Genomic DNA, 25909 nt, shown 5'->3' with positions numbered 1-25909 from the left:
ACAGTTTCTCTATCCATTCATTTGTTGATGGGCACTTAGGTTTTTTCCAACTCCTTGCTATTGTGAACAAAGCCATGATAAACATTGGTGTGCGTATATCTGCTTGGATGTCAGTTATAGTCTCTTTGCAGTATATTCCCAGTAGTGGAATTGCTGGGTCAAATGGTATCTCTATTTGCAACATTTTGAGAAAGCGCCATACTGCCTTCCACAGTGGTTGCACCATTTTACACTCCCACCAACAGTAAATAAGAGTTCCAGTTTCTCCACAACCTCGCCAGCATTTTTTGCTTGCTGTTCTGTTAAATTTTACTATTCTGACGGGGTGAGATGATATGCATATTAGGGTATGAGCTTAAACAACATAGGATTGGAGATAGGGTAGTATATATGCTGTTGGATTAGTATGGCAATACTAATCTCAGAAATTAAACACAAACTGGGAAATCTCAGCAGCACACACACAAAAATACATTGTATTCTTTGTGATAATTTGGTGTATCCAAGTGATCAGAGTAAATTTAGCATAAATTAATCTCTAAGACACTTGATGTTAACACCTTTATTATGGAGGTATTGCCAGTGATAGACTTTTGGAAGATAATTTTCAGAGTTAAAAACAAAAGTTATGGTACACTTGACAGGTGACAAAATCTCCTCGAAAATACACTGAGAAAACTACTCATAACTATCTTGATATTTCTTAACAGTATCAAGTGGATTTTAGGAATTTTACTTTCTTGTTACTTTGCTCATACATGAATCAAATAGGATTTTCATTACTTAAACATATAAATATTACTGTTGTTGTTAGTTATCATCATATTCCCAACTCATAGCAGCTCCTAACAGAAGCCCTGTCCTGTGCCGTCCACACTACCATTACGGTATTTGGATTCGTTGCTGCAGCCAGTATGTCAGTCTATCTAATTAAAAGGAAGTGGGGTTTTTTTTTTGCTAATGTCCTTCTTCAAGGACTAACCCCACTGTAGAGAGAACAAGAGCCACATGGGGATGGCCATATCTGACCTTTCCAAACTCCCCAAAAGAGAACTGTCCCTGTCAACAACACAAAGCCAATTTCTATGAGGTCGTACGTGTTTCCCACACTCCCATAGCTTTTTCTCCTAATTCTGTCACCAGTCTTACTTCTATGCTGAGTCAAGAATCCATTGCAATAGCTCAAAGACCACACAGAACTGTATTAGGAAACTTAAAGGCTAGAATTCAGGTTGGCAGCAGATATAGTTAGTCAGGACAGCTTCTAAAATGTGCTCACAAAGCACCTCAGGCTGTACCTTTGCAACTTTAGGCCAGTGTAACAAAACTCTTGTTGTTGTTGTTGTTGTTATGTGCCATCGAGTCGTTTGCGACTCATAGAGACCCTATGCACAACAGCCCTAAACCCTGCCTGCTCTATCTTGCGCCAACCGCACCGCCTCTGACACACCCATCCCGGTTACCACAGTCACCGAATCAATCCATCTCATAGAGGGTCTTCCCCTCCTGCACTGTCCCTCCACCCTCCCAAGCATGATGTCCCTCTCCAAGGACCCGTCCCTCCTGGCAACATGTCCGAAGTATGTCAGACGAAGCCCCAGAATCCTTGCCTCCAAGGAGTAGCTTGGTTTAATCCTCTCCAAGATGAATCTGTTTGTTTTCCTGGCAGTCCATGATACATTCAGTACCCTTCTCCAGCACCACAGCTCAAAAGCATCCACTCTCCTTCTGTCCTCCCTAGTCATTGTCCAACTCTCTGATACATAACAAGCGATTGCAAATACCATGGCCTGTATCAGGCGCACTTTAGTCTCCAGAGAGAAACCGTTGTTCCTGAGTACTTTAGAGAGGTCCCTAACAGCAGACTTTCCCATCGCGATACACTTTTTGATTTCCTGACTGCTGGTGTCAAGAGTGTTGACTGTGGAGCCGAGCATACTGAAGCTGTGAACACTCTCAATCTCTTCGTCATCCATCCTGATGCTGCCAATTGGTCCAGTGGTGAGAATCTTTGTCTTCTTGACATTGAGCCTCAGTCCATACTGAAGGCTGCAGTCCTTGACCCTTCGCAGCAAGTGCATGAGATCCTCCTCAGTTTCAGCAAGCAGGGTTGTGTCATCTACATAACGCAGATTGTTGATAGATCTTCCACCAATCCTGGTGCCACAATTCTCCTCATAGAGCCCAACCTCTTGGATAATCTGCTCTGCAACTCTTAGTCCTGCAAATTATGCCTCTACTCCCTTATCCTCCTCCACAGTCTTCCATCTAACTTGGGGAAAGGCTCTTCACTCTGGTTCCAGCAAACTTGGGGAAAGGCTCTTCACTCTGGTTCCATGGGGACCCAAGTTCAGCTCTGTCTCATGTTAGATCTCTGGTTCTCTGCTACAGCTGCTACTGCTCCTGTACGTCTGGCTCCACAAGACTCTCTAGCTCCGAAAGACAGGTTGCATTCTCTTGCTGCATCTTGCTGGTAGTAGTGATGAGACTAGCTAGTCCCCCTGTGGATAGGCTTACACACCCTATTCACATATTCCTGCCCATTCATGTGGCAAAGTCCGAGCCAGTGCCTAGGAAAAAAAAAGCCATTTTGAACAAGAAACCCTTAACACCGCACTCACCCACTAAATGTCCAAAATCTGTGAGACAAATCTTACATCTTTGATTCTGAGAAGTGATCTGACTTTACTTCTTTCAAGACAGATTGTTCCTTTTTCTGGGAGGTAAAGAATACTGGTATAATCAGTATCTTTGGTAAAGAATACCAAGACAATAATTAAAATACATCTGTTAGTTTTGGTCTTCATGTTCCATTGTCTGGTTATCATAGAAATACGAGACACTTGAAAATACCATGACTTAGGTCAGGTGTACTTTAGTTGTGAAGGTTTAATACTTTAAATAGCCCCTTTGCAAGATATTTGGCCAGTGCAGTACTTTGATTTCTTTACTGCTGCTTCCAGAATTGATTGAGGACGCAGTGAAAATGAAATCTTTGACAGCTTCAGTATTTTCTCCATTTATCTTCCTGTTGAAAGATTACTGAAACCTGGCATTTAAGTATTTGTAATGTTTAGAGCTCAAAAGAGCCATATATCTAAAATGCTGTTGTTGTTGTTATGTACTGTACAGTTGCCTGTGACTCAAAGCAACCTTATGTACAACAGCTCTGAAACCTGCCAACGCCAACCTTATTGTCTCTGACACACCTCCCTCCTTACCCCAGTCACTCTATCAGTTTATATCATCAATGGCCTCCCTCTCTTTCTCTGTCCCTCTGCCCTTCCAAAAATGATGTCCCTCTCCAATTACTGGTACCCTACCCCCCCTTACAAAATGCCCAAAGTATGTCAGACAAAGCCTTAGAATCCTTGCCTCCAAGGAGCAGCCTGGCTTTATCCTCTCTAGGAAGAACCTGTTCATTCTTCTGGCTGTCCATGGTATATTCAACACTCTTCCAGTACCACAGCTTAAAGGCATCAATTCTCTTTCTGTCATCCCTTGTCATTTTTTAGCTCTCTGTTGCATAGCAAGCAATTCCAAAGACTATAGTCTGGATCAGGCACACCTAGTCTCCAGACTGACATGTTTTTCAACTTTCCCAGTGAAATTCGTCTTTTGATTTCCTGGCTGCTGGTACCAAGGATGCTAATTGTGGAGCCAAGCAAACTAAAGCTGTTAACAATCTCAGTCTCTTCACAGTCTATCATGATGCTGCCAATTGGCCCACTGGTCAAAATCTTTGTTTTCTTGATGTTGAACTTCAATTGATATTGAAGGCTGTATTTCTTAATGGTCTGCAGCAAGTACTTCAGGTCCTACTTAGTTTTATCAAGAAAAGTTGTATCATCTGCATAATGCAGATTGTTGATGAGTCTTCCTCCAATCCTGATGCCATATTCCTCCTCATACAGCTCAGCCTCCCAGATGATCTGTTCTGCGTATAGATTGAAAAGGTATAGAGGCAGAACACATCGCTGATGTACACCCTTCCTGATTTTGAACCTTGCTCTGTTCTGATGACTGCCTCCTGGTCCACGTATATGTTTCACATAAGCACAATCAAGTGTTCTGGGATTCCCATTCTTCTCAGAGTCAACCACAGTTTGTTGTGATCCACACAGCCTTTGCATAGTCAATGAAACATAAATAGACATTCCTCTAGTACTCTGTCCTTTCAGCCAAGATCCATCTAACATTAGCTATAATATCCCTGGTACCACACCCCCTTCTAAGCCCAGCCTGCACAGTTGACAGTTCTTTGTTGATGTGCAACTTCAGTTGTTTTTGGATAATTTTCAGATGAATCTTACTTATATGTGATAGTAATGATGTTGTTCGATAATTTCCACACTCTGTTGAGTCACCTTTCTTTGGAATGGGAACAAAGATCTCTTCCAGTCAGTTAACCAGATGATTGTTCTCCAGATTCCTTGGCACAACTTAGCACATCCAAGGCAACGTCTCTTTGTTGAAATATGTCAGTTGGTATGCCATCAATTCTTCGGCCTTGTGTTTTGCCAATTCTTGAGCAACTTGACCTTTTTCATCACCATAGGCTCTTGCACAAAAGTTGTTTCATGAAATTATTCAATGTCAGCCAATTCCTTCTGGTACAGTGACTCATTATAATCTTTCCATCTTCTTTTAATTCTTCTTGGATTATTTTATATTCAGCCCAAAGCATCCTTAATTATTACAACTCGTAGCTTGAATTTGTTCTTCACTTCCTTGAGCTTAAGAAATGCTGAGCAAGTTTGGCCCTTTTGATTTTCTGTTCCCAGCTCTTTTTCACATTTCATTTTAATACTTTGTCTTCTTTAGGTGCCCTTTGAAATCTTCTGTTCAGCTGCTTAATTTATTGATATCTAAAATGGTTTAAGCATTTAATGCTAAAGTAATCTGCTAAATAGAATGTTTATCTTAAACAGGATGCTTATCTTAATATTTTTTAAAGTTTTTTAAAAATTATATTACTTAATATATTCTGACAAAGTTTATTGTTTTTAAAGAGAGTCAACTGAGCTGTTTTAAATTTTATATTTTGTTGTTGTTGTGTGCCATCAAGCCAAGTATAACTCATAGTGACCTAGAGAACAGATGATCTGAACCATATCCTGTCCTGTGCCATCATCATAATTTCTGATGTACTTAAGCCCATTGCTGCAGTCAACACTGTATCCCATTGAGAGTCTTCCTCACTTTTGCTGACCTTCCACCTTTCCTAGCCTGATGTCTCTTTTCAAGGAAACTCCCTTCTAGCAACATGCCCGAAGTATGTGAGCCGATGTTTCACCATCCTTGCCTCCTGCACTTTTCCCAAAATATTATATCTGTTTGTTCTTTTGGTGGTCCATGGGATATTCAGTATTCTTCAACATCACAACTCAAGTCATCGATTTTTATTCTGTCATCTTTATTCTTTGTCAGCTCTCAGGCATATAGCAAGTGATTTTAAAAACAACTGTGGCCTGAATCAGGCACACTTCAGTCTTCAAACTGACATCATTGCTGTTCAGTACTTTGGAGAGACCATTGAAATTGAAAGCAGACTTTGCTAACACAATACATATTTTGATGTTTTGACTGCTGGTCCCAAGTTTGTTGATTGTAGATCCTAGTAAGATGAAGTCATTGAGAATTTCAGTCTTTTCTCCATATCTGTGATGTTAGATGCATCCTGGTGGTGCATATTTTTGTTTTCTTGATGTTGAGATGTAATTCATATTTAAAGCTGTAATCTTTGATCTTCTGTAGCCTGCACTTCAAGTTCACACATTCATTGAGCCAGGATTGTGTCATCCGCATAATGCCGGTTGCTAATGAATCTTTCTCCTGTCCTAATGACACTTTTTTTCCCCATAGAGTTCCCTAAACTTGGAAATTTTCCTTCCTTAAGTTGGAATTTTCCTCAACTAAGGAAGACGCTAGATGAAAGGGATTGGCTATAAAAGGGAGTGACTACGGCACTGGAGTCAGAGATGGCTCAGAATAGGGCAAAATTCAGAGCCATTGTTCATAAAGTCGTAGTCTACTTCATAGCACATCACAACAGCAATCATTTATAAAGTATAGATGGTAATTTGGAGGGTTTGTGTCTGTCTGAATTTTACACAATTAAACAAGGGGATATTCAAGAGTCTTACTTAAATCCTGTGGGAAAGGATTGTTCTTTTTAATTAGCACATGAAGTTGGAGAGATTTCATTAACTCTCATGGCTTTTCAGGATGTTGAGGCTCAAGTAAAGTCCAATATTGTCAGGATAAATTAAGCAAGATGAGGACTAGACTGGACTCTGTGTGGGGTTCATTAGCTGACTCTGACAAGAGCTATTTAGATATAGTAGTGGGGCAGAAACCTATTTGGGATGGGACCAGAGTGGCTACATATTTGAAGAGATCTTCATTTTAAAAACACCTTGCCCCTCACAACTCCCCTCCACCCAAAAAATTCTGAATAACATGTTAAACTTCTTAAAAGGATCAAAGGGCTAGAAACCTGTTAAGGCTAAAAACTAAGTGATTCGTAGTTGGACTAGTAGTATCATCATCACCTGGGGTCTTGTTAAGGATGTAAATTATCAGGCACCAACCATAAGCCATTAAATCTGAACCTCTTTAGGTAGGACCCAGCAGTCTGTGATTTACAGAGCATTCTCAGTATTTCTGATGCTTCGTTGGTCTGCATGAAGAAAAGAACTCCAGATCAAAGACTTAAGGAGAGTGCTTAAACTGTGGTGTTGTGAGGGCATTTATCATGTTGGGTCATTAGAGGGATAAGAAGTCTAGAGCAAGGCTAGCCAATGGAAATATCAAGTCAGTATCAAAAGGCAGTTGACTGTGTGAACCACAACAACTAGTGGCTAACATTGAGAAGGACGGGAATCCCAGAACACTTGATTTGTGCCATGTAAAATCTATAGCTGGATCAGGAAGCAGTCATCAGAACAGAGCAAGGAAACACTTTATGGTTCAAAATCATGAAAGGATTGTGTCAGGAATACACTTTTCAATACTTTTTAAATCTATATGCTAAACAGATCATTTGGGCAGTTGGCCTTCAGGAGGTGAAATGTGGCATCATGATTGGAGGAAGATTCATCAACAGCCTGAATTATGCATAATGACACAACCTTGCTTGCCGAAACTGACGAGGACCTAAAGCCTTTGCTGCAGGAAGTCAAGAACTGTAGTTTTCAATATGGATTGCAACTTAACATCAAGAAAACAAAGATTCTCACCACCAGCCCAGTTGGCAGCATATTGATAAATGGTGAAGTGATTGAGATTGTTAGCAATTTCATCCTGCTCATATCCACAATCAACACTCTTGGCACAGCGGTCGGCAAATCAAAAGAGGAATTGCATTGGAAAAGTCTGCTGCCAGGGATCTCTCTAAAGTGCTGATGAACAACAATGTCAGTCTAGAGCCTAAGGTGCACCCAATCCAGGCCATGGTCTTCATAATTATTTGCTGTGTATCAGCGAGCTGGACAGTGACTAAGGATGACGGAAGAAGAATTGATGCCTTTGAGTTGTGGTGCTGGAGAAGAGTATTGAACATACCATGGACTTCCAAGATAATAAAACATATCTGTCTTAGAGAAGGTTGAAAGGAGGTTGCTCCTTGGAGGCAAGGATTTTGAAACTGCCAGGAGGGACCAGTTGTTGGAGAACCAAGTAATGTTTGGAAAGGTGGCAGATCAGCACAGGAGAGGAATACCCTAGATGAGATGGATTGACATAGTGACTGGGGTAATTGAGGCAGGTATGTGGATGACACCATCTGTTTCCAAGGCTGTAAATGACACTGGAGGATACTGTCCATCTTTCTCCTGTGGAGCCAGTGGATTCTAACCACCAGGGAAAAACAGAAGGGCAGCTTCCTATGGAGTAAATAGGCCACCAAAGCCCCCTTAATTTAAACTAATACATCCTAAGTATTATTTCAGCATTTATTTAAGAATAAATATTGGTATTTTTTCATAGTAAGATTTTTTACATTACAGCACATCTTAATTCAGATACTAAATTTTCAAAGGTTAAAGTGATCTATCTTCTTATTGCCGTCCAATCAGAACCATCTCACAGTTGACTCTAGTGGATTTATGAGGCTACAAATCTCATAGGAGGAGATTGTCCTTTCTCCTGTGTAATTGCTAGTGAATTTGATCCACCAATGAGGTTATAACTTTGGATTAGCAGTGTATTTCTTACAGATTAATTTTATCAAAGCAATAAGATTGTATTTAATAAAAAAAATATACTTCTTCAGTTTTAAATTAAATTTACTAAAATGGAAAATTGCATTTCTCAGATATCCTAACCCTCTGTCTAATGCTAAATAACCACAGATACTTTTGGCTAATCATGTTGAACAGCCCAGTTCTAGAGCCTGCCCAAGAGGCAGTATTTCATAGGAGGTAGACTTTCTCAGAAAGTTGTCGTCCTCCCTCGCCCTGTAGGGTGGCACTATCATGAAAGGATGAATCAGAGAAGAGGCGTATTACTTCTAGAAAGCTGTAAGGAAAGTTAGTCTTTAGTGCCTACAAGAGCCAGAAGGGAAGTTCTATTATGAAGTATAATAACCACAAACTAGCTTTTTGATAGTTCAAATTCATATCCCCAAAGCAAATTTCATTGTTATCTCTGGCTGGCAGTACTCTTGGCACCTGACAATAGTAAGTTTAAATCCTCACTAGAGGAATGCACTAAATTTCAGGAAGCTTCCAGAAACAAGCGCTGATGAGCACATCAGTCAGATGTTCAAGTACACAAGGAAACACTACTCTGTGAAAGAGAGTAACAGCTGGAAGAGATTTACATAAGCTTGATTCTGGAATTATCAGATTTTGGATTTTACAGAATGCCCAAGGTTAAAAAAAAAAAATAGAAGCTCAAAATATTGATGAATATCAAGAATTTTTTTAAGTTATTGAATGAAATTCTAGCATGTTTCTAAGATTTCCCACAAGTAAAATATTTAGAAATGAACATTTCTAACTGAAATTAAACTCAATTAGGAAAACTACATTAAAGCCTCTACAAGGTCTCTCAGCCGATTGTTTATTATTTGTAAGAGGAAAGATGATAACTATATATTAGAGAAAGTGAATAAAACCTGTATAATTTTTTTTTAATATTCATGTAATGAGCAGGTGTGTATCATGTGTCTCAGGGTATAACATATTGGGAAGAACATAGCCAGAAATGGATAACGTGAATCTAATCATGAAGAAATACCATATAACCCAAATTGAGGATCATTCTATTGAAAAATTGGCTTCTATGCTTCAAAAAGGTTAATCTTTATAAAGTAAGGCTAAAGAACTGTTAGAATGAAGAATGCTAAAAAAGTAGGGAGCTCTGGTGCTCTATAGGAAAGAAGCTTTCCTGCAATCCTATAGGCATGCAGTTCAAATCCACCACATGTTCTGTGGGAGAAGGCTGGGCAGTCTCCTCCCACATGATTTAGTGCTTCTGAAAACCTACTGAAGTTCAGCAATGGTCAGTTTCGACTTGATACAAACACCAGTAATAAAGATGTATGATAACCAAATGTAATGCATGGTTTTGTATTGGATCCTGTCTTGAAAACTAAAAACCCTTTAAAGAATACTGCCAGGTTAAATCAAAGTGTGAGAACATAAACTGTAGAGTAGATGAAAATATGTAGTAGATGAAATGTTTCATAGGCTTAATAATTGCAATGAAAATTAGTAGGAGAATAACTATTTTGCTTAAAAAAATGCTGAATATTAAGAACTCATACAATGAGATCTCAAACAGCTACCACTAAAAAAAACAAACATTACCAACTATGGACCAGAATGGAACCACAGAAGATAACTGTTGTTAAATACCAGGCCTGGCATCATTATACGTTACTTATTTTTCATAAATTTAATTTATACTCTTGATACAGTGTTTTCCATACAAAATGGGAGAACTTTTATTGAACATAAAAGTTGCAGTCATTAAGAGACCAAAAGAATAGCATTTAGTCAAATAAATTCAGAGAACAGGAAGAAAAAGGGAAAGGAAGAAAAGGGTGAGTGGAATTGAGGAACACCTACAAGAAGTGTGAAAAATGCTATTACATTGAGGTGACTGGAACTAATGTCATGAAAACTCAGTGTGTATGTATATGTGTCTGTATCTGTCTATCTATCTATCTATTTATCTATCTATATGGAGATATTTGGTTTTTCAAACAAGTTTGGGGGGAAAAGTTAGTATCATACTGCTTGGTAGGTAATTCCCTAAGCAACTTAGATTTAGAAGTATAACTTAAATAAAAATTTATCTTTACTGTTTATTTTTAATTTTAGAATCATCTATAAAAAATACATTTCAAATTTTCCTGTTACTTCTAGTGTAAATTTCTAGCACCAAGCAAACTTTGGTTTAATTATAGATATACTAAGTCATGTAAAATGAGCCCTTTTCTGATCTAATCTTTTACATTTATATGAAAAGAACAGTTTAAATCAACAAAGAACATATTTAATATTCAGAAATTAAGTTTTGTTGAAGGTTCATGAAAATGTACTTTCTTTTATTTCATATTTTTTAATAATCTACAAGCTTAAGTGGCAAGATTCAAACTCATTGTCATGCTGACACCTCCATTGGGTTTTGGGGAGGCTGTAAATCACACAAAAAGAGGTTGCCCATCTTTCTCCCACAGAGCTACTGTTGTACTCAAACCAGAAGTCTCATCATTTAACAGTACAACTCATTACAGACTACACAGGAAGGTTTTATTTTTGATGTACACGATCCATCTTTCATCAACAATTTTAATAAGATTTTTTAAATAAATTTATAGTTTATTTTTTAATAGTGGAATAATTATTCTACATTTGTTTTGAAAGCTGTCAGCATACGTGACTCTTAAACCTGTAATCGTTTTAGGAGCAATCTAGAGAGTTATTAATTGGAAGAACACATTAAATAATTCTAGCAATTTAAGACATCTTCTGAAGATATTCACTATCTTCTTCAGTTATATTGAGATACTATTAGTTTTGAATCTCTAAGAGAAATGTATGTTGTCAAATGCTTTCAAGTCATCTTCAACTCATGGTGACCATATGTACTTCAGAACTAAACTCTGCCTAATCATGCACCAGCCTGTCATCACAATCTCTACGGTACTTAAGCCCATTATTGAAGTCATTGGCTGAAGCCATCTTATTGAAGGTCTTTGTCTCTTTCTGAGATCGTCTGTTTACCAAGCTTAATGTCCTTTTCCAAGAACTGTCCCCTCCTTATAACATGCCCCAGGAGTGTTACAATCCTTGTGTTTTGGGGTGTTTTGTTTTGGTTTTTCCCCCAATGCTCCTTTGGTAATCTTTATTCCTTGTTTAACTTTCACATTTAAAACAAGCTTGGGGTTAGGTGTGCCTTAGTGATTAAAGTGATATACTTGATCTTTAGCTCTTTAAAGAGTATATTGGCTATAGATTTTCCCAATTCAGTATGATCCTTGATTTTTAAAACTTTTTTTTTATTATTAATTTTAATCAAAGTTTACAGAGATTGAGACTGAGGATTTCCATTCATTTCTTGGTGCACTTTTCTCCCTGCCTCCCTTCCCCCAATTTGTTCTTCTCTTTGAAAAGTAAAAGAAAAATTCTTTCATTGTTATACAGTCCCTCCCCCAAGGTCCACTCCACTGTGCAGCCTTCATTCTGGACTCCTATCATGACAATAATACCTAATCACATATCCCTTTTAAACAGTTTTCTCCCTCCTCTGTTTTAGTGTAGGATACATTATTTATCCCATCTTTCTCAGTCTCACCCCAACTCCATTGTCAGTCCTATTTTACAACAGTGGCACTCTGCAATATTTGTCCTTTTGTGACTGAGACATTTCACTCAGTGTCATATCCTCCAGAGTTACCCACTTTTAATAATAATATATGAGTTCCTTGTATTTCAATGCAGCGTAGTCTTCCATTTTGTGAATATACCACAGCTTCTCTATCCATTCGTTTGTTGATGGGCAGTTGGTTTGTTCCAACTTTTGCTATTGTGAACAAAGCCACAATAAACATTGGTGTGCATATATCTGCTTGGATGTCAGTTATGGCCTCTTTGAGGTATATTCCCAGTAGTAGAATTGCTGGGTTAAATGGTATCTCTATTTGCAACTTTTTGAGAAAGCGCCACACTGCCTTCCACAGTGGTTGCACCATTTTACACTTCCACCAACAGTGAGTAAGGGTTCCATTTTTTCTACAACCTCGCCAGCATTTGTTGCTTGCTGTTCTGTTAAATTTTGCTAGTCTTACTGGGGTGAGATGATACCTCATAGTTATTTTGATTTGCATCTCTCTAAGAGCTCAGGATTTTGAACATTTCTTCATGTGCTTGTTGGCCATCTGAATGTCTTCTTTGGTGAAGTGTCTGTTCATATCTTGTGTCCATTTTTCAATTAGATTGTTTACCTTTATCTTGTTGTGGTGTATCCTTGTTTTTACGGACCACTCTGGCTGCCCTTCCACCAAGACAGATTTGTTTTTATGTATCCTTCATCATCTCTGTAATTCAAAATGGTCAGTTCTTCTTTTGTCTTCTTTATTCATCGTCCATTTTTCACATTGCATTTTATCATACTTGGATCCACAGTCAACATCCTTGGTACCAGGAAATCAGAATACCTATTGCTTTTGGAAAGGCTGCTGTCAAGGAGCCTCTCCAAAGTCCTAAAGAGCATTAATGTCAGTTTAAAGACTAAGGTGTGATTCAAGCCATGGTTTTTAATCGCATGATAGGCATATGAAAGCTGGTAGTGAATAAGGATGACTGAAAAAGAATTGAAGAAGAAGATGAATTTTATTGAGTTAGAGTACATGAACAGCCATAAGAACAAACATATATGCCTTGGAGGAAAGTACAACCAGAATGCTCCTTACAGGCAAGGATGGTGTCATTTCATCTCCTCTACTTTAGTGTTGTTAGGAGGGTCTCTTGGAGAACAGCATCATGCTTGGAAAAGTGGAGGGTCAGCCAAAAAGAGGATTACCCTCAACAAGATAGATTGACACATTGATTGCAGCAATGTCAGACTTGTAAGAGATTATAAGGGTGGGACAGGATAGGACAGCATTTAGCTTTGTTGTTTATAGGGTAGCTGTAAGTCATACTCTGCTCGACAGCACCTAACAACAGTAGAATGGCATTTTTGTTTTCAACTTTCTAAAGAAGGTCCACACTGTTTTCCACAGTGGTTTTACCATTTTAAATTCCCCCCAGCAGGGCATGAGAGTTCCAATCTCTCTACGTCTTTGATGTTGTTGATATGTGCTGTCAAGTTGTTTGGGACTCATAGTGACCCTATATACAACAGCTCTCAACCCTGCTCTATCCTATGCCAATCTTATTGTCTCTGACACACCTACCTTCATTACCACAATCACTGGGTCAGTCCATCTCATCAAGTGTCTTACTCTCCTGTGCTGTCCCTTCACCCTTCCAAACATGATGTCCTTCTCCAAGGACTGGTCCTTCCTAGAAACATGCCCAAAATATGTGCGACAGAGCTTCAAAATCCTTGTCCCTAAGGAGCAACTTGGTTTCACCCCCTCAAGGATAGATCTGTTTGTTCTCTTAGCAGTCCATGGTATGTTCAGTACTCTTTTCCAGCACCACAGCTCAAAAATATTGCTTCTTCTGTCATCCTTATTCATTGTCCAACTTTCTGATGCACCGTAAGTAATTGGAAAGAAAATGGCTTGGATTAGGCACATCTTAGTCTCTAGACTGATATTGTTGCTCTTCAGTACTCTGGAGAGTTCTCTGACAAAAGATTTTCCCAATGCAATTCATCTTTTGATTTCCTGGCTACTGGCACCATGAGTGTTGATTGTGGAGCCAAGCAAGCTGAAGCTGTTAGTGGTTGTTGAATATTAGTTGTATTAACAGATCTTCCTTGTATGTCAATGGTTATTACCCCATAACTGACAGTACTGTACCTTAGGACAAATCTTTAAATGTTCTTTTGATGATGAATGTGACACCATTCTTCTTTAAGTTGTCCTTCCTAGTAAACCACTCTCCTTTAAATTATCATAACATAGTAAACCACATGACTCTTCAGTTAAAAATGGCCAATACCAGTCATTTTACCCCATGACACCTAAATACTTTTATATGCTCAATTTCATTTTTTGCAGTTTCCGGTTGTCTTGGATTCATACTTCATACATTCTATGTTCCAGTTATTAGTGTATACTTTCAGCTGTTTCTCCTCATTTTGAGTCATGCTGCATTAGCAAATAAAAGTCCTTGATTTGCTGAAAGCTATGGTCTATACACCTAATTAGCGTTAAGAAGGTACTTTGAGAAGGCAGTCCTTTTGTAGTCCTAATTTCAGTGCCTTCAAGCCTGAATCCTAATCTGGCTCTCTGTCTGACAGTGTTCTGCTGTTGTAAGTTTTTATGGGCCCTTGTGTCACAGTAGGAAGGTATCCAGTCACTGCTTCTAGTCAGTGTTAGTCTAGAAGCTCCTCTTAAGCCTTTCTACCATGGATGGCTCTTCTGTTTGAAATGCTGGCGGCATAGCATCTAGAAGCACAGCAATATGTAAGCCATTAATGGGTGACAAACTGACAGATTAGTGGTAGAGATAAATTTATACAGGGCTCAATTTCTGGAATTCCAGAAGAATATCTGTGTGTGTTTTATTGACTATGCAAAGGCATTTGACTGTGTGGATAATGACAAACTATGGCTGACATTGAGAAGACTGGAAATCCCAGAACACTTAATTATGCTTATACGAAATCTAGATCTAGACCAAGAAACTGTTATCTGAAGAACACTGCATGGTTTAAAATTAGGAAAGGTGTGTGTCAGGGCTGTATTCCTTTTTCCTGTCCAGTCATTTTACTGAACAAATCATGGATTGGCAAACTTTTTCTCTAAAGACTTGGTAGGTCACGTAGTCTCAACTGCTCAACTCTGCTATTGCCAGTAAGGAAAATGCTATACACAATAAAGAAATGAATGGCTGTCATTATGTTCCAGTAAAATTTTAATAAGAAAACCAAGTGGGAGGCCAGATTTAGCCTGCAAGTCATAGTTTGCCAAACCCTAATATAGATCTGTCCATCTTTCTCCTTTTAGAGCAGCTAGTGGATTCAAATCTTTGACCATTTGGTTAGCAGCCTAGCATGTTTGTGTTCTACTATACCACCAGGGCTCCTTTTTTTAAAAAAACAAAATATATAGATAGATATGTAATTTTTACAAAGTTCCTGTCCTGCTTTTATCTTCATTATTTAAACAATATGCTAAATTTTATTTGAGTATATTAACACTTAACTCTGTGTCCTGTTACTGAATCATGAACATTTGAATTTCACCAAATCTGTTTGTCGAACTGTAGACACAGAAAAATGAACATGCACAAAGTAATTGCTATAATAATGCCTTAAATATTTATTTCTACATACAAAAATCTTAAGAGTAGATGTTTATAACATATGCACATATTATTTAGAAATAAGTTCTTTATTCTGGATTAGGTTGTATTTTAAAGAAGACAAAGGAAAATAAGTAATAAAAGGCATTTGACTGTGAGAATCACAATAAATTGTGGCTAACCTTGAGGAAAATGGATATCCCAGAACACTTGATTGTATTTATGTGAAACCTGTACTTGGACCACGAAACACTCCTCAGAACAGAGCAAGGAAATACTACATGATTCAAAAGTCAGGAAAGGAGTGCATCAGGGATGCATCCTGTCCCCATACCTTTTCAATCTGTATGCAAAACAGATCATTCAGGAAGCAGGGAAGAATATGGCATCAAGACTGGAGAAAGACTCAACAACCTACAATATGCAGATGATATAACTTTGCTTGCTGAAACTGGAGAAGAACTGAAGCACTTGCTGCAGAAGGTCAAGGACTGTAATCTTCAATATGGATTGAAGTTCAACATGAAGACAACAAAGATTCTGACCACTGTGCCAATTAGCAGCAACATGATAGATGGAGAAGAGAATGAGGTTGATAACAATAACAGCTTCCTTGGCTCCACAATCAGCACTCTTAACTCCAGCAGTCAGGAAACCAAAAGATTAATTGCTTTGGGAAAATCTGTTGTCAGGGACCTCTCCAGAGTGCTGAAGAGCAACGCTATTCATCTAGAGACAAAGCTGTGCCTAATCCAGGTCATGGTCTTCACAATTACTTGTTATACTTCAGAGAGCTGGACAATGACCGAGGATGACAGAAGAATTGATGCCTTCAAGTTGTAGTGCTGGAGAAGAGTCTTGAAAATACCGTGGACTTCCAAGAAAACAAATAGAACTGTCTTGGAGAGGGTAAAACCAATTCTCTAATTGGAGGCTAGGATTTTGAAGCAGCTCCATCTCACATACTTTGGGCACATGGCCAAGAGAGATTTGTCCTTGGAGGAGGACATCATGCTTGTAAGGGTGAATGGACAGCACAGGAGAGGAAGACACCGGATGAGATAGATGGATTGATACAGTATCTGGGGCAATGGGAGTTGGTGTGCCGGAATTAGTGAGACTGGCTTAGGACAGGGAAGGGTTCAGAGCTGCTATATGTAGGGTTGCTATAGGTCAGAGGCAACTCAATTGCACCTGACAACAACAGCATATTATATTGGTTGGTTGTTTTTGTTTTTGTTTTTTATTTATTTAAGCCTCTTTTTTAGAGTTAACAAGACCTCAGGGAGGTCCTTTGTATTTAAAAATAAGTTGTTATATTTTGGAGGAACATTCTTCTAAGTGGTACAGCATTCTTCTGTCAGTATGCTGTACTTTCGTAACCTGGGTTTGCTTTGATGATGACCCTTGTGCCACTGGAGTATCAAGTGATATAGTGGTGGAGCGCCCAGTTTAAGACAGGTTTGGAAGCAGGAGTGTCATCTACTTCCTATACAATGTGCCTCTGCAAACTATGAACTTTGAGAAACAATAATAGTTATAGAAAGGCTTCAGGCCTTTTGTTCACTACTTGCTATGAGTCATGCTTGACTCAGTCAACTACAACAATTGTCACTGTGCATGGATCTCTTGATAAATCTCATTTGGTTCTTAAAATGAAACTGAAGAGAAGAAGGCAGTATTCTCAAGTGTGGAGGCTCTACATTTTCAGTTTTTTGTATTCCCTCTTCATATAAAAATTTTATTGTAAAATATAACTTCTTTTAATTTGCTTCATTTCAACCAAAAGCCATTTTAAAAATAATCTTAAGTATTTTGCTTTCATGTGATATTAATGCTATTGTTTGCTAATTTCCACATTTTGTTGCATCACCATCTTTGGGAATCAGAGAAATAGGATCTCTGGATATGGATATACAAACATGGGTGTCTGTTAGTGGCTATAAGCCTATTGCCACTGAGTTGGTTGGTTAATGCTCTTAGCAATCCAACATAAGATTTTCCTGGTTGTAAATTGCAACAGGAAGCAACTGCTTGTCTTTCTCCTGAAGAGCAGTTGACACATTTGAACTGCTGGAGATTTGAACAGCCTTTTCATTAGCATCACAACACCCTCTGGGTGAGGCCATTATTCATTATAATCTATAATGAATACAAATTTTATTTCCTTAATTTAATGCTAATCTTTACATATGATTTGAATAAGTAAGTGTTTTCCTATAGACTTATGTCTATAGGAATGAATGAATAAATAAAGCTTTTCCATATAGATTTTGTCTTTATTTAGATAAATGTAATAATGGAAAGAGTGTATTTGGAAGAAACTAATAACAGCAGTGATAAAATTAAAAAAAATGTGTTGCATTGGGATAATCTTCAGGAGAATCTTGCTTGCATGTGAGATCGATGATATTGTTCTGTAGTTTCCACACTCTGTTGGGTCACCCTTCTTTTGAATGGGAATAAATGTAGATCTCTTCCAGTCAGTTGGCAAGTGGTTGTTCTCCAGATTTCTTGGCACAACTTGGTGAGCTCATCTAGGGCAGCATCTATTAGCTGAAAGACGTTAATTGGTGTACCATCTATTCCTGGGGCCTTATTCTTCTTTTATCTCTGTTCACTGTTCAACTTTCATATACATAGGAGTAACTGAAAATCCCATGCAGATGAACTTGGTCTTTAAACTGTCATTGTTGCTCTTTAAAGAGATTTCTGACAGCAGAATTTCCCAATGCAACAATATCATTGATTTCATATGCAAGCAAGATTCTACTGAAGATTATCCAAAAATGTCTGGAGCAGCACATCAGCAGAGAATTGCCAGAAGTTTAGAAGGGGTCATGGTGCTGGAAATATTGTAGCTGATGTTAGATGGATCTTAGCTGAAAGCAGGGAATACCAGAAGAATGTCTATCTGTGTTTCATTGATTATGCAAAGGTGTTTGACAAACTGCGGCTGACTCTGAGAAGAATGGGAATCCCAGAACATTTAATTGTGCTAATGTGAAACATATACTTGGACCAAGAGGCAGTTGTCAGAACAGAGCAGGGTAATACTGCATGGTTCAAAATTGGGAAGGGTGTACGCCAGGGATGTGTCCTATCTCCATATCGTTTCAACCTGTATGCAGAGCAGATTATCCGAGAGGCTGGGCTCTATGAGGAGAAGTGTGGCGTCAGGATTGGTGGAAGATCTATTAACAATCTGCATTATGCAGATGTGCTTGCTGAAACTGAGGAGGACCTCAGGCACTTGCTGCAGAGGGTCAAGGACTGCAGCCTTCAGTATGGACTGAGGCTCAATGTCAAGAAGACAAAGATTCTCAACACTGGACCAGTTGGTAGCATCACGATGTATGGCGAAGAAGAGATTGAGATTGTTCACAAGCTTCAGTTTGCTCGGCTCCACGGTCAATACTCTTGGCACCAGCAGCCAGGAAATCAAAAAACATGTTGCGATGGGAAAGTCTGCTGTTAGGGACCTCTCTAAAGTACTCAAGAGCAACGGTGTCTCTCTCAAGACTAAGGTGCGCCTGATACAGGCCATGCTCTTTGCAATCACTTGTTAATGCATCAGAGAGTTGGACAACTACTTGGGAGCATAGAAGGAGAATTGATGCCTTTGAGCTGTGGTGCTGGAGAAGGGTATTGAATATACTATGGACTGCCAAGAAAACAAACAGATTCATCTTAGAGTGGGTTAAACCAGGCTACTTCTTGGAGGCAAGGATTCTGGGGCTTCGTCTGACATACTTTGGACATGTAAGGAGAGATAGGTCCTTGGAGAGGGATATCATGCTTGGGAGGGTGGAGGGACGGTGCAGGAGGGGAAGACCCTCTCTGAGGTGGATTGTTTCAGTGACTGGGGTAATCAGGATGGGTATGTCAGAGGCAGTCCAATTGGCACAGGATAGAGCAGGGTTTAGGGCTGTTGTCCATAGGGTCGCTATGAGTCGCAAACGACTTGACCACACATAACACCAACAACAAATTCTTTTGATTTTTGGTGTTGGTAAAGAGTACTACATATACCATGGGTTGCTAGAAGAACAAAACGAATCTGCCCTGGAGAAAATGCAACGAGGTTTCTGCTTAGAGTCAAGGAGGGTGAAGCTTTGTCTCACATGCTTTGAGTACGTTGTCAGGAAGGTTCAATCCTTGGAAAAAGACATCACGCTGGGAAAAGTGGAGAGACAGAGAAAAAGAAGTAGACCTTCACCAAGATAGATTGGCAGAGTAACTGTAACAAGAAACTTGAGATGTTGCAGATTGTGAGGATGCCATGGGATAGGGCAAGGTTCAGATCTGCTGTTTATAGAGTTGCTATGAGTTGTAGTCAACGCGGAGACACATAATAACAATAATATGGAGTCTAACCTTTATTTCAAATAACTAGTCCACCACTTAAATGCTTACATTTGAAGGAGAAGAAGAAATCATTTCTTTTTAATTAGAACACAAAATTTAAACAAGAAGGATAGAAGTAAATAATATTTTATTTATTGAGAATATATAGCCCTATCTTCAGTAGCATTCTTTAAAGAGAATAAAAAAGCTAAAAAATATTTCTAAAGTGTGATATATATATTCTGTGCATTATATATTCCTGGGAAATTATTACTCAATACACTGAAAGGCATATGACTTTGTTAACTCTTTTCCTTGATATTCATCAAGAAAATTTTATCATTGTTTTAAAGCATATGTAGCATTTTAGGTTAAAATATTTCTATTTCAAATAAGTTGAGTATTTTTAAAACTTTTAAGATTTATCATTCTACTGGCATTAGTATTTTAAAACAAATATTACTTGTTAGTAATTTAACAGTATATTGAAGTATTTAATAGGCTTTGGAGACAGATGTAGGCTTGGTTCTGTTCTTAACACTTCATGACCTTGGTTATTAGCTTTTGTTAACAACATTAGAAACGATAAAAACCCATTAGCATAGACAGGAAAAAGGGGGATGAAGGAAAATACACTTTTCATGATGTTATTTAAAAACCACAAAACTCATCAAACCACTGTTTCACTCTATCACAAGGCCCTCTTTATCGAACATTTTCTGTCACTGTTTTCTTGCATTAATATTTGAAAATATTTTATTAAATTCTCAGTCTATGGATATTGACTTGACTGTTACTCAATGACACCGTCTCTGTCAAGTGTCCAAAGTTATAAATCCTTATGGGAGTGGCTGGGAGACTAAAAAAATAAAAATAAGATGTAGTAGCAACCTTCAGTTTTAATAAAGGAACCGTCTCACCATCGTTCTTTATTTGCTTTCATAGATCAGTGTACTGTTACCCGGACATATCTATTCCTTCACAAATTCTGGTTCTTTAGTGCTGCATACTATTTTGGAAACTGGGCCTTTCTTGGGGTAAGTACAGCTGTCCTAGTGATGATTTGACATTTCTTCACTTAACATCTTATAAACTTAATTGTATCCATCACCCTATACACATACTATATTATCACATAAGTGCCATTGGACTTTAAGTGTATTGTTTTCCAGGTTATTTTAGATTTGAAAATTAACACATATCTTATTTAAATTTACAGGTCTTCTTGATTGGATTAATTGTATCCTGTTGTAAAGGGAAAAAATCAGTCATTGAAGGAGTAGATGACGATGATTCAGACCTAAGTGACGATGAGCCCTCTGCCTATTCTGGTTGATAGTGTTCTGTCTTACCACTGACTGAATTCCCGTTGTGCATTTAAAGTGTTAAACTAACATTAAGATGAGCAAATTAGCTTTCATCAAAAAATGGGAGCATGGCTGTTAAAAGAACTATATTTTTTATGTTTTCTGAAATAAATAACATTGTATCATAGATTCACATTTAAATTACTAAAATTCTATGTAAATATAAAATGGTTGGCTTTGTGAAGGAATGTTTGTGGAAAACTTCTTTCTGTATTGTAAAATAGTGTCAGACTGATTAAAATCTTCCAGAATTCATACAACTTCTTCTTTGTTTTTAAAGATATAATCACTTGCATTTGTGCCTTTAGGTTTCTAGAGTTAAGTGGAATTAAAGTGTTTATATCTCATTGGCTAATATTCATAGTATAGCTCATAAATAAATGTTACTCCCATATGTAATATGTTTTTAATTTTTTACATAAAATTATTTGTAATTATATAATCATTGTGTCACTTATAGATTTCCTAGAGATTTTTATTTACTTGGTTCTTTAATACCATGACATTATATGTATTATCATGTTCAGATATTAATCCCAACTAGTATTACCAGGTCTATTTAATAGTTAAGATGTGCACATTGTGTTAAAGAGCTTTTGTTTTATAACTATTTATTCTGTTAATGTTGATATTCCAGTATGTATGAGTATCACCATGAACGACTGATCATGAAATGTAATCCATTTACTAATCTGTTTCAAATATATGACATGTGGTTTTTGGCTTTAGATACTTTTTTATTCTAAAGATTTAAAATCTGCAAAAGGTAAAGTGAAAGCAAATATTTCTAGGACATATTTAAACACATTTTGGATAGTAAGAAATTATCATAACTGATGTCATGTTAACTAACATGAGCAGATTTTTGTTGTAAGATGCTGTCGAGTTGGTTTCAACTCATAGCAGCCCTATTTCAAACGGTATTAAACTTGCCTTGTCTTACCCCAACCTTACAGTTTCGGCTGTGCTTGAGCGCACTGTTTTATAGCCTCTGAGCTGGTCCATTTCATTGAAGGTCTTCCTATTGTCACTAACCATGTCCTTTACTAAGCATGATGTTTGGTCTGGAACCCCTGATACCGTGTCCAATGTGAGACCAGGTATCACATCCTTACCTTCAAGAAGCATTCTGACTGCGCTTTGTCCAAGACAGATTTCCTTATTCTTTCAATAATCCTTAGTGTATTCACTATACTCTACCAATACCACAGTTTAAAGTCATCAATTCTGAGCATATTAGAGCTCATAAAAATAAGTATCATGATCTAGAAGTTCTATTAGTTTCTGAAAAAGACTTGGGCCTTAATAAATCATCTCCAGCTTTATTCTTTTCTCACTTAGTTTTCTTGCCATTTTGTACTTTTCCTTCTTTCCCTAGCTCTCTGGACACATCTTTACAGCTTTCATGTTTTATTTTTTTACCCAAGATTCTGTTCCCATCTATTTTTATTTTGCCTGTTTTCTTCTGGGCAGTTGTCATTTAGAAATTGTTATTTCAAAATTATTACCTCAAATACAGTGTATTGGCAACGGAAATTTGTTTTTCTGGGCATACCATGTTTGTTCCCATATTCTTTTTTTTGGCAAATAGCACAGCACATAAAAATCAGACTGCCCTCTTTATTGCCTATATTTTAGGCTTATTTTCTTTTTAAATTCCACTTTATTGTGCATCAGAAATAGTTTGGTTTTGATAGTTTGAAAGTTTGTGGTAACCCTGTGTGGAACAAATCTACTTGTTTTTCCAGCATCATTTTTCCAGTAGCACGTTCACTTTATGTCTCTTGTCACACTTGGTAATTGTTGCAGTATTTCAATTTTTTTTCATAATCGTATTGCACACTTAATAGACTACCATTTATTGTAAACATAATTTTTCTGTTCACTAGGAAACAAAACCCTGTGACTCATTGCCAAACTCACATTCTTTTTTTCTTCAATTTTTATTATAATAAATAGCCATGGTTAATAAGGTTTCAGAAAAAGAAGTACTGTTTTATACTTGTGGAAAAAGGTATATTAGAACAGCATTTTTTGAGGATTGTCAATATAGTGAAGTTTTAAAAATGTACATCCAAACTAAATCTATGTTCAGTAATGAATACTAAGAAAAGAATTAAAAGATGTCATACAGATTTAACTACAAGGTTGAATGTTATATCAGCATTTCTTTTTTTTTCCTTTTTTATGAATTTTTTTTTTAATTAAGTTTTGTGTGCGTGTACCGTCAAATCAGATCTGACTGGTATAGGAGGAGATTGCCCCTCCTTCCCCGGCAGAGCATCTGGTGGATTCGAACCGTGCACCTCTGGGATTGTAGTTGCAGCTTCTTGCCACTAGGCCACCAGAGCTCCCCTACCTTTTTTATGAATTTTAATAGACATTTACAGAGGTTTTTGATCCCCAGTCATTCATTGCCGCACTTTTCTCCCTGCCCAACCCCCCCCAACCGGTTTGCTCCCCTCTCCAAAAAGAAAAAAAAAATTCCTTCATTACTATACAATTCCCCCATCCCTTTCCCCCCACCCCGAGTACACGTCTCTATGCAACCTTAATTCTGGATTCCTGTGCTAACCATAATACTCAATCATATAGCACCTCTAATCTGTTCTTTCCCTCATCTGTTTCAATACAATATACATAATTTATCCAGTTTTTATGTCATACCCCAACCCTAATTATATCAGCATTTCTAAAAGTAAAGAAAGTTAAGGCACTTTTAATACTGGATTGGTTAAATTATAGTACAACAATTTAGTTGAATTAAAGACTGTGTATACAGACAGGATGGGATCACTTTTACTCTATCTTATTAAATGAAAAAGATGAATTATAAAAAAGTCTAGTATAATTTTGAACTTTTTAAAAAACCCCTGTGTTGTGCTGATTGGCTTCCTCTGATGGTAACTTTATGTATAACAGAATGAAACAGGTCTGGCTAGCTGTTTCAAAACTGTCACAGCCTTGAAAACCCTAGAGAACAGTTCTCCTTTAAATGCATGATGGAATTAACTTAATGGCAAATAATAATAGGTTGGTTGCAGAACTGTGTCCAAGTTTACTTGAGACTTTAGTGTAAGTTTTGGGGTGATGAAAGGAGAAAGCAACCAGAATATAGATTTAAGGAATGGACTGAAGATGATAGAGTATTTAGTCCTTATTTTAGTCCTTGATTCTTAGAGGTGCTGGGAGGACCCCTGACCTGGTTATAAAGATTCCTTTTAACATGATGAGAAATGACAGAACAATTGGAAATCATGTTAAAGGTTAAACAAGTAATCATGGTAACATCAAATGCCTGAAGCAACCCCACAGTCATAGGATTAGGGGCATTTCAATAGAAAGTTTATATCCTGGATTCATGTCATAATTCTGATTGAAAACAAAACTCTGAAGAGTACAGCCAATTGGTTCAGTGAATGATGTTCCTATTTATTCAAGAAGTCTTTCCTAGGAACAAAGGAACTTGTTCAGATAAGACAGACGTATATGTTCGTGTAGAAGACATCTCAACATCATTAAGACAAAAATCGTCACCACTGGGCCGATAAGCAACATCATCATAGATGAGGAAGATGGTGAAAATATCAACGATTTCGTCTACTTGGGTCCACAGTCAGCATCTTTGCCACCAGCAGTCAGAAAATCAGAAGACTTACTGCATTAGGAAAGTCTTCTGTCAGGAACATCTTCAAATTACCAAGGATCAATGATGTCAGTTTGAAAACTAAGGTGCACCTGATTCAGACCATGGTCTTTTCTGTCACTTGCTATGCCTCTTGAAAGCTAGACTATGAATAGGATAACAGAAGAATTGATATCTTTGTGTTTTGGTGTTGTAGAAGAGTACTGAATATCCTATGGACTGCCAAAAGAACTAACATATATCTTGGAGAAAGTGCAGCCAGCGTGCTCCTGAGGGGCAAAGATAGCAAAGCTTTATCTCACTTACTTTGGACATGTTGCTTGGAGAGGCTATTCCTTAGAAAGGGATAGCATTATTGGAAAGGTAGAGAAAGAAAAATATCAACGAGATGGATCAACACAGTGCAGCAATGGACTCTTACATCAGAGACAAGGATGGTACAGCATAGGATAGGGTTCAGATCTGTTGTTTATAGGGTTGCTATGTGTCATACTCATCTCAGTGGCATATAACACAAATCAGATAGATCTCAATACAGATTATAGCACTGAGGAATTGATACAGAAAAGACTTGAAACTCAGGTGGGCCTAAGTACACAATACAGTGTCACTATCAACCTAGAGAAGAATTTTTCAAACTTCCAAAGTGATGTGTTTCTGACAAGTGGTTTAAATATTGTAGGTACAAGATTAGTCATAGTCACTCTCAGATACTTAATAAGTATTCTTGAGTGAAACAGAAAGGGGTAATATTTCAAATATTAGCACATAAGAATCATTTACCGTGTCATTGTGACTAATGGGTTGGTACGGTCTTCCTACAGCAATAAAGTGGAGCAGCAAGGGTAAAAACAGATTTGTGTAATGTCCCAAAACTGCAAGGAAGGGAGGTTAGGAAATGTGGCACTAAGCCAACTATGCAAGAAGCATGCACTTGAGGACTAATCTTTTGCATGTTCCAGTGGACTCTTTGATACTCATAACCTTGTATTAGTACAGAGAAGGTTACAGAGCAGTTATGTCAGCTAAAGTGCCTATTCTTGTGGAGAATAGTTTTTATGGTTGGAGGTAGAGCAGAGGCCCCTTCCTTTCAGTCATTTGGGGAAAACTCATTC

General features: G+C 37.7%; 1 protein-coding gene across 1 annotated transcript in view; it reads left to right on the top strand.

The window, feature by feature from the left end:
- Positions 1-21453, top strand: part of LOC102845799 (probable lysosomal cobalamin transporter-like) — a 167070-nt gene extending 145617 nt beyond the window's left edge. The window contains exons 15-16 of the mRNA XM_006899478.1: positions 20727-20818; positions 21001-21453. Of these exons, the coding sequence (XP_006899540.1) occupies positions 20727-20818; positions 21001-21117 (209 nt within the window). The 3' untranslated portion in view covers positions 21118-21453. The remainder of the gene's footprint in view (positions 1-20726; positions 20819-21000) is intronic.
- Positions 21454-25909: the final 4456 nt, after the last annotated feature.

Source organism: Elephantulus edwardii, unplaced genomic scaffold (genome assembly GCF_000299155.1).
Source record: "Elephantulus edwardii isolate Elephantulus edwardi_28Jun2011 unplaced genomic scaffold, EleEdw1.0 scaffold00258, whole genome shotgun sequence".
In the NCBI taxonomy this organism is placed as follows: Eukaryota; Metazoa; Chordata; class Mammalia; order Macroscelidea; family Macroscelididae; genus Elephantulus; species Elephantulus edwardii.
The sequence above is the reverse complement of the archived record's forward strand: the minus strand, read 5'-3'. Positions and strand labels throughout refer to the sequence as shown.